This window comes from Carassius carassius, chromosome 25 (genome assembly GCF_963082965.1).
Source record: "Carassius carassius chromosome 25, fCarCar2.1, whole genome shotgun sequence".
NCBI lineage: Eukaryota > Metazoa > Chordata > Actinopteri > Cypriniformes > Cyprinidae > Carassius > Carassius carassius.
In genome coordinates, this window is record NC_081779.1 from 24,731,453 (window position 1) to 24,741,580 (window position 10,128).

The 10,128-nt window shown below is 38.3% G+C and overlaps 1 protein-coding gene across 1 annotated transcript; it reads right to left on the bottom strand.

Moving 5' to 3' along the window:
• Positions 1-6,627: 6,627 nt before the first annotated feature.
• On the bottom strand, positions 6,628-9,392 carry pex11b (peroxisomal biogenesis factor 11 beta). The gene is made up of 4 exons (XM_059509955.1): positions 9,113-9,392; positions 8,255-8,370; positions 7,839-8,040; positions 6,628-7,642 (listed from the first exon to the last, which is right to left on the bottom strand). Exons 1-4 carry the CDS (start codon positions 9,169-9,171, stop codon positions 7,222-7,224), a joined length of 798 nt encoding a protein of 265 aa, XP_059365938.1. The 5' UTR covers positions 9,172-9,392; the 3' UTR covers positions 6,628-7,221.
• Positions 9,393-10,128: the final 736 nt, after the last annotated feature.

Sequence of the window (10,128 nt, forward strand, 5' to 3'; positions counted from 1 at the left end):
AGCGCTGAGCCTCAGACCTCACGTAGGCAGAGCAGAGCTTCATATCGAGCAGTGGATCACTCTTCACCCTCACACAGACCTGCGCTGTTTATCAAGATTAGTGACAAAGGCCGGCTGGATGCACAGAACAGCAAAGCATCCACTGCAAATATGACTGTATTTAAAGTCTATATTAAAATCGACGGTGAAGCACATGAAAAACAAGATATTTATAGATAATATTATGGTATGCTTGTCATGTCAAACAAAGAAGAATTAAATTATAAATACATTTTTAAGAATTATTTTTACAAATTAAATGAAGTGCAGACACTATGTCCAGCCCTACACAGTGTGTCCCAGAGGATTGTGGGACATGCTGCACTGGAGAAGGAGGCTTGGCGGGCAGCACGTAGCTGCAGTATTTTTACTCCTCACTGACAGGAGGACAAACAAGGCTGGGCATATTTGGTCTTCACTCCCTTTCTTCGGTCCCAGAGGGATCTGTACTGCAGACCCTGACCCACACAGACACCCGAGGCCATTTCAGAAGACTGCTGCACTCGTAACACACCGAAAACACACATAACAGAGCTGTTCATGTTTCAGTTGCAGCTCATTTCACGGGGTGGGAAATAATATCCTGAAAATATTCAGCATAGTGACTCTGATGTAGTCCAAGAAATGAAGTGAAATGCTTGTTATGGTGATATATATATTCAATAGGAAACAATTTGAAAGGTTTTTTTGTTTCAGTCTAAACATGTCATGTTATGCCATTCAAAAGTGGCCCAAAAATGTCTGTAGAAGATGTTCACAGTTAATCCACTCAACATGTTTTGTTTGCAGATGTAAATAAGCCTGATTATGTTTTACTACTGTTTCAGTCTTTCTACTTCGAAATATCACTTTTATTTTAAAGTGTTATTTGCTGTTTCTTTGTAATTATTTATGTAATTTACTAACAATTTCTGAGTCAAAGTAAATTCCACAGCAATTTTATTATTATTATTATAATTATTATTATTATTTCCAGTGTAATGCAGTGAAATGCATACTGCATATTGTGGAAACACTTTTGGAACAACACTTGTAATCTATGTGGAGTAGTTACTTTAAAAAAAAATAATAATAATAATAATCATAAAAATACTGTGCTGTGTGCATCAATGTATAGTTTCGGATAATATTACTTTTTTCATATAAGCTACTGTTCAAAAGATGCTCATCAAGGCTACGTTTATTTGAACAAAAAATAAACAAACAAACAAAAAACAGTAATATTGTTAAATATTATTTAAATGTTAAAATGACAATTGTCTATTGTAATATTTTTTATTAAGTAATTTATTTTTGGTATCAAAGCTGAATTTCCAGCATCATTACTCCAGTCTTCAGGGTCACATGATCCTCCAGAAATCAGTATAATATGCTGATTTGCTGCTTAAGAAACATTTATTATTGCCATCATTGTTGAATTCAGTTGTGCTGCTTACTATGTGGGAAAAGTGATGAATAAATGGTTCAGGGAACAGTATTTATTTGAAATTATTTTAAAACTTTATAAATGTATTTACTGTCACTGTAATAAATTGCCACTGAATATACATTTTAATTTTGTAAAAAAAAAAAAAAAGACATCTTGCTGAACAAACTTTTGAATGGTAGTGCATCTCATACACAACCTCATTTGTGACGCTGGAGCACAAAACCAGATTCCAGTATATTCCAATATTGTCCGATCCTAATGAACCATACATCAATGGAGCGCTTATTTTTTTCAGCTTTCAGATTATGAATAAATCTCAGTTTTGAAAAATTGACACTTAAGAATGGTTTTGTGGTCCAGGGTCACATATTAACTGCTCAAACTACATTATATAAACCATAAACATGACATGTTGACCTTTCCAAGATGTTGATACTGTATCTGTATCTAGATGAGCTGAATGTGGCAGGGATTCATGCCTATGCACTTGACCTCACGCTCTCTTTGTCATTCAGAGTTTTGTACAATGCTGTCCTGATAAAGCCTTTTTATCTTCTGCATTGAGATGACAGAATGTCAACCGTGAGTTGTGCCCCCGCTCCTCCCGTATCCCATCAGCCCTGCAGCTCGTATCCGGTTCATATGGCAGCACAGGACATGAGGGCCAATAATCACCGCACACATCTGATAGGATTGTGTGCATAATAAAGAGACATGATCCATCCGCTGTAACACTTTCTGTATGAATCATCTGTCCACAAAAGATAAACCACAGACCTCAGGGTGGATTATTGTTCAGAAGGGATAGATAATATGACTTTATAGTACAATGTACAGTGTGTGATGGGGACGTGCATCATCTAGAATGATCTCTAGTATGTTATACTCATGGGAAGGATAGGAAAAAAAGTATTTAAACAATATTTAATGTTCCCACACCTTTTACCACAAAGAGTAAAAAATGTATATATATATATATATATACACACACACACACACATATATATTAAATTAAATTATTAACATTTTTATTAAGAAATTTTGTGACTTGTATATGATTTTAGTTATTTGTGGTTACTGGCGAATTATTTTAAATAAAAAAATAAAAATTTGCACTGACAAAGCACAATTTTATAGATGATGAAATATTAATTTCCATAACTTCCATAAAAAAGTTAAATATAAAAATAAGATATCAATAATAAAGCGATGGATGGATGGATGGATGGATGGATGGATGGATGGATGGATGGATGGATGGATGGATGGATGGATGGATAGATAGATAGATAGATAGATAGATAGATAGATAGATAGATAGATAGATAGAGGAGTTCGGAGACAATCAGTTGTCTGTTAACACAGTGTTAAGCTCAGCTTGGCACAGATTCATGTAGAGACATGCTCTGTTGGGACGCGCCAAACATTACTCATCCTCTGTGTCTCTTTCAGAAGTAGTGTGGGTCCTGGTATAATGTTACTGTCTGCAGCACTGTGTGTGTCCAGATCTTTGTTGGTGGAGTCCAAACGTCTGAGACCACACTGAAAAGTATCTCAGACCTGGACCCACTGTCACAAAGCCATTCAGTATCTCCATGACTGCTAGATTTTGGGAGCCTTATAAAGAAGAAGAAGTTTCTGTTTCAGTAAAAAGAGAGTTGCTTGATAAGAAAGCATGTCGAATATGATATAAAGACAACGAGAGGGAGTTGATAAAGCCTCTGCTGTGGGTGAAACTTTTCCATCCTGCTCTTCATTTATGTAATTCACTTCCTCCTGAATGCACTTGAGATTAATACAAAGCCCAACAGGCACGTATAACTAAAGCGTTTCCTATTATAACTCCAACAATGAGCTCTCTTGAGAATCAGGTGCCCAGTATTGCAAACACTTTACTAGCAAACATGTCCTGGATAATTAAAAGTAACTTTGATCCTGACCGAAAGAAGAGAGAGTGTTGGGGGTAATGCAAACAAATGCTCCCGTGTGGGAGTGACACCGAGCATCTGAATCAGTGTGATGTAACTGTGATGAGAGAGTAAGAGGAGCACAGACCCCCAGCACTGTTCAGTCACAGCAGGAGATTATGTGCTCTCAATCTGTGCCATTAAACACATACAGTACAAATAATTTAGTTTGCCATTTATGGATGCAGGCTTGTCTTCCGGTGGCTTTATATGGCATGCACATGTCATCCGAGTACTTTTTGCCTACTCTTTTATGAGTACTGTGAATCTGGAAATGCTTCTTTTGTCACGTTCTGTTTTTCACCTTCAACAGGTGCTGGTCATATAATTAGAATATCATCAAAAAGTTGATTTATTTAACTAATTCCATTCAAAAAAATGAAACTTGTATATTATATTCATTCATTAGTTTATTTCTTTTAATTTGATTATTATAACTGACAACTAAGGAAAATCCCAAATTCAGTATCTCAGAAAATGTGAATATTGTGAAAAGGTTCAATACTGAAGACACCCGGTGCCACAATCTAATCAGCTAATTAACTCAAAACACCTGCAAAGCCTTTAAATGGTCTCTCGGTCTAGTTCTGTAGGCTACACAATCATGGGGAAGACTGCTGACTTGACAATTGTCCAAAAGACGACCATTGATGCCTTGCATAAGGAGGGCAAGACACAAAAGGTCATTGCAAAAGAGGCTGGCTGTTCACACAGCTCTGTGTCCAAGCACATTAATAGAGATGCGAAGGGAAGGAAAAGATGTGGTAGAAAAAAAGTGTACAAGCAAAAGGGATAACCGCACTCTGGAGAGGATTGTGAAACAAAACCCATTAAAAAATGTTGGGGAGATTCACAAAGAGTGGACTGCAGCTGGAGTCAGTGCTTCAAGAACCACTACACATAGACGTATACAAGACATGGGTTTCAGCTGTCGCATTCCTTGTGTCAAGCCACTCTTGAACAACAGACAGCGTCAGAAGCGTCTCGCTTTAAAAAGGTCTGGACTGCTGCTGAGTGGTCCAAAGTTATGTTCTCTGAAGAAAGTAAATTTTGCATTTCCTTTGGATATCAGGGTCCCAGAGTCTGGAGGAACAGAGGAGAGGCACACAATCCACGTTGATTGAGGTCCAGTGTAAAGTTTCCACAGTCAGTGATGGTTTGGGGTGCAATGTCATCTGCTGGTGTTGGTCCACTGTGTTTTCTGAGGTCCAAGGTCAACACAGCCGTATACCAGGAAGTTTTAGAGCACTTCATGCTTCCTGCTGCTGACCAACTTTATGGAGATGCAGATTTCATTTTCCAACAGGACTTGGCACCTGCACAAAGTTCCAAAGCTACCAGTACCTGGTTTTAGGACCATGGTATCCCTGTTCTTAATTGGCCAGCAAACTCGCCTGACCTTAACCTCATAGAAAATCTATGGGGTATTGGGAAGAGGAAGATGCGATATGCCAGAACCAACAATGCAGAAGAGCTGAAGGCCACTATCAGAGCAACCTGGGCTCTCATAACACCTGAGCAGTGCCACAGACTGATCGACTCCATGCCACGCCGCATTGCTGCAGTAATTCAGGCAAAAGGAGCCCCAACTAAGTATTGAGTGTTGTACATGCTCATACTTTTAATGTTCATACTTTTCAGTTGGCCAAGATTTCTAAAAATCCTTTCTATGTATTGGTCTTAAGTTATATTCTAATTTTCTGAGATACTGAATTTGGGATTTTCCTTAGTTCTGTTATAATCATAAAAATGAAAAGAAATAAACATTTGAAATATATTGGTCTGTGTGTAATGAATGAATATAATATACAAGTTTCACTTTTTGAACGGAATTAGTGTAATACATTTTTAATGATATTCTAATTATATGACCAGCACCTGTATATAGTGGAGAAGTATGCAAATTCAAATGCAGCCATCATTATCTTAAGGTGGTCACATACTAACTTTACATGTTAAATTAAAGTAATACTGTTTGTGTGTGCTATTTAACAAGGCATGAACGTGTTTGTGATTGTTTTGCAAAAAATGTTTTAAATGTTCCTGAAAGTTATGCCGTCACAGCTCAGATATGGATTAATAATAACAAGAAAACAAAGAATAAACTAAACAATCACACATGCACAATAACATATTAGTATTAGCCTAAAGCCTATAGTGTATTAGCCTAAAGCTAGGGTCAAATATCATTGCAAATATCATTATAATTATTAATTATATTATATTCGATCCACAAACATACTGTCCCTCCTTTTTGATTCATAGATAACCACAAGTGAGATTTAAATGTTATTTTATATATATATATATATAAATATATATATATATATATATATATATATACACACACACACACAGCTAGGATTTCATTTTAGAAATCTGGTCACCTTTACATATTCTTTTGTCAGAAAGATGCTGACAAGTAAATGTAGAGTAGTGTTTCCCTCTAGTGGTGAGATGCGGCACAGCAAGACAACATCCGCGCGCGCACGAGTGATTCAACACCAGAACAGAGCAGATGAATCACTGAGAGACTGCAAATAACAGTCTTGATTCTTCACAGAGGGTTTGACAAGTTTCTGATTTGCTAACGTTATATAAAATGAGTGAGATCCTAATTAATGCACATGGAATATGATGAAAAATCAGAATAGATAATCAAATCCAAGGCATTATTTATTTCAAAAGTTAGATTCACAGCCCCATCATGTCACCATTCAGTAACCCCAGTGATGCATGAAATTAAATTTCAATAAGTTGTTACATAAAACTCTATAGCTCATGTATACATCTATTAAAAAACTGCATTTTAGCACTGTTAATGATGTAGTTTTGATTCAGTTACGAGATCAATTAAGCAAATATCAGTTGATAAGGTATCACTTCTTAATTGTTTCTCAAAACCTTTTTGGTTGATCATTTATTATTCACGGCAAAAATAAAAAGTAAAGTACTAGTTTTGAAATTATTTTGGTAACAAATTACAGAAGTTCACATCTCAAGTAACTGAGAAACAAGAAACGGCTTCAAACATAGTTTTAGATTTAAAAATATCTATTGAACATTAATCAGAACTCAACAGTATCCCTGTACAATAACGTTTGATTAGCAAGTCTGACACACACACAAAAATGCTTTATGTCCAATAAAATGCTATAGTTTAAGATACAGCTTATGGAAAAAAAATTATATATGTGCGTGTGCTTTGACATTTTGAATCTAGTAAAGCTATATTATTATTACTAAAATACAATTATTTATAAATGTCTCATATTTGTTGTAGATTTCATTTATGTAGTTTTTCCCATTGCTTTTAGGGTGAAATTTAACCCTGACATTTTCACCATCAGGAGAAAACTATGATTATAAAGTAAGTTTACCAGTAGCCCTGTGCTGAACTGCAAAAGCACTTGAACTCCCCCCATTCTGAAAACTACAGCATTATATGGGGTAACATGAGAGGACAATCTTAAAATGTGGCCAGACTAGGACATTTTCAGACTTCAGACTTTTAAAAAAACAATGAATTAAACAAACAGACTTGGACAATTACATTTGCAGAAAGCACATATTTTTACCTCAAAATGAGCCTAGAAAGCAAAATAATAAGAGATTGGCTTACAGACTTAAATTACTGTTAAACAGAGCTTTTGTTTGTTTTCAATCAGATCAGGTCAATTAAACTGGAATAAAGAGCAAACATTCTCCGTTCCACTCTCTACACAAGCTCAGGAGACATTCTCCTCAGAAATACAGCCACAGGACAGGCGGTTCTCACCCTGGGACTCAGGGCTTGAGTTTGAGCCAGGGGTGAACTATAGTGAGGATGGACAGAACGGAGGAGGTGAGGCCGCAGGCCCCCACAAAGCCCGAGCCGGTGGGGTACAGGCCCAGCCGGTCCAGCGGGATGAATACGTCACACAGGTTCTTCAGCAGGTCCAGGAGCAGCGGAGGGTTGCTGCGCAGCACCGTGATCAGCAGCTGGAGCTGCTTGTTGAGTCCGGCTGAGATCATGGGGAGAGGAGACAGCGCTGAGGAGGGCGACGGGTTCAGAGGGAACTCTCCTCCCATCTCTGGGCTCGGCGTGAGAGGAGACGGACTGGAGCTAACGCTCTTAGCTGCACTGCTGCGGGACTCTCTCTCCATCAGCAGATGGATTTCATACACGTCTCGGGTCAGATTGAGGATGAGTGCAAACAAGTAGTATCTGTTTACAGGAAGTGAGGGAAGTCAGGTTATTCAATTGTGAATTTCATACTGTGCTCAAAATATTAATTACAGGAGGCTAAAAATGACTTCAGAAAGATGGCAGCATTATGATGATATTTTTACACAATGATTAGTAAGTGTATTACTAAAACCTGTTGACTTCAGCGAGGAAAACAAATCAATCTAGCTCTCACCTAAAGGACCTCTGGCTCCATTTGTTCTGGTCCAGTTCGGGCAGCAGTCCTGTTTTGCCGGCCCACAGTACGTTATCACAGGCAAAATACATAGCTCTGTTCAGATGGGCCACTGTGATGCAGAGCCGCAGCACACAGTCTGACAGATGCATGCTGCGTTTGGCTGCTTCCAGAGCTTCAGCCGAGTTCCCCAACCGCATCACTGACACAAAACACACAGTCAGACTGTCTTACTGTTTATACGGTCTATATCTCTCTGCAAAACCTGCGCTGGACTTTCTCTTATGAAAATGTACGATTGTGTTGCTTTAAAATACAATTCAGTAAATTCTTCTCCTGCCATTCTCAGTTCATCATCCTGTTAATTCAGACTGATTCTTCTGACCACTGACTTCAGCAGAAGATCTTAAACGTACATTTTCTGGTCAGGCTCATGTGAGCTTCCAGCTGTTTGATGGTGTTCAGCAGCTCTGCTCTCGCTCCTCCTCTCTGCAGCGTGTAGCCCAGCAGTGTGCAGGCGTACTGGGCCGCCCTGACCAAACACAGTCAGACAACGAAAACACATTCACATTACACACGTCTCTGAACACTTAGACTGACATTCTAAGGTTTGGGATCAGTTTGAATTGTAACGTTTTAACAAGAAGTCTCTTGCGCTTGAAATTGCAATAATATTTCACAATATTACTGTTTTTTCTATATTTCTGATCATTGCAGACTTGAGCAAAACTGAGACTTCTTTAAAAACATTACAAATCTCACTGATTCTAAACTTTGAAATCCTTACAAATGTATGGATATTGACGCATCAAATCATGAAAACACACCATAGCAAGAGACATCAGCGCTCAAAGGTCTGGTTACTGAAACAAATGCTGGATCTATACTAGTAAATGTTGCTTTAATAACCAGACAATCCCTTTAAATATGATTACACATACTGAAAGTATGTAAGGTGCTAATTTTGACATGGTACTGAATGGGTTTGATATCCATAAACAATATTTACATGGTAAGTTGCTAAGAGGCACTTTAGTAAATACTATAAAACCTGAAACATGACTGATACTGTACTTTGTATTACTAACTGATTGTAAAGTAGCTGAAAACAAAAACAGTGTCAATTAGCACAACTTCCAATACAGCACAGGATGCAGAACTCACGTTGTCACGGAAACTAACTAGTGAGCGAGTGTGTGAGTGCAGTGAGCGAGTGTGTGAGTGCAGTGAGCGAGTGTGTGAGTGCAGTGAGCGAGTGTGTGTGTGTAGTGTACCTGAACACGCGCTCTTTAGCTTGACTCTGCGCGCTGAATCTCACCCATGACTCCATCATCACACACTCGCTGGGCCTGCGCCTCCTTTACGCGCTTCTTCCCTCAGATTCACGGCCAGACACACGTTTAACAAGCTCACGGTGAATGTCCTTTATGTTTTCAGAGAAAACGCACTTCTGTCTGTAGCCTGGTGCTGGAAATATGTGGCATACGTATTCTGTTTATTGATGTTTTTGTCGCTATGACGCTTGAATCCGCGTACGGCAGACGAAGAGGGACATGCCCGCGTGTTCGCGTTTGAATAAACTGGAATAGCGTCTTAAAATTTTCCCAACGAATCACGGTTTGACTGACGTGTTTCATTTGTAATGAGATTACATAAAAATAAGCGAATATTGTCAGTTTATTTGGTAAGAGACTAGATAACTTTAATATGTAACGACGACATCATAAATTCATCAAAAAGCGACCCCATTGAAACTCAATTGAGACAAGTGAAGCCCAGTTTTAGCTATTTTTAGCACTTCCGTTTCTGACGCGCAGACTCAAACTAAGCTTGATGACGTCAGCAACCTGTCTGACAGATGTAAATCTTCTAGTAGCTGTGCGTGCAAACTGCCATCGTTAATCTTGCAGAGACGGCGAGCTTGAGCGGGGAGTTCTTTGGCGTGAGTGAGCAGGAGTAAGTATTCTGATTAATTATTTTGTATAGTATTTTAAAATGTAACGCCAGTACGCCATATTAAGTTAATTGCCTGCGAGCTTCTCCTCCTGTCTGTACGGTAATGCGACAGAGAGTCGAGTGGTTATGACGCAATCGTTAGACTATTTTTACAAAAAATGTTTCTACGGGGCCATAATGTAACATAGAAGGCAATGGAGCCCTTTATACATTGTCGTGTATCTTTAGAAATAAATAATGGACAAACGGAGTCTTTAAACGCCTCAGATGTAAAGTTATTCGCTGTCAAAGTGACGCCAAAATGAATGGGAGGTCAATGGGATGCTAACGCAAG

Excerpts from the sequence above, each read along its gene's own strand:
- pex11b (XM_059509955.1), bottom strand. The coding sequence starts at position 9,171 with ATGATGGAGTCATGGGTGAGATTCAGCGCGCAGAGTCAAGCTAAAGAG. Across the intron at positions 8,371-9,112 it reads GCTAAAGAGCGCGTGTTCAG|GGCGGCCCAGTACGCCTGCA; the intron begins GTACACTACACA and ends GTGTTTGGTCAG. Across the intron at positions 8,041-8,254 it reads CATGAGCCTGACCAGAAAAT|TGATGCGGTTGGGGAACTCG; the intron begins GTACGTTTAAGA and ends GTTTTGTGTCAG.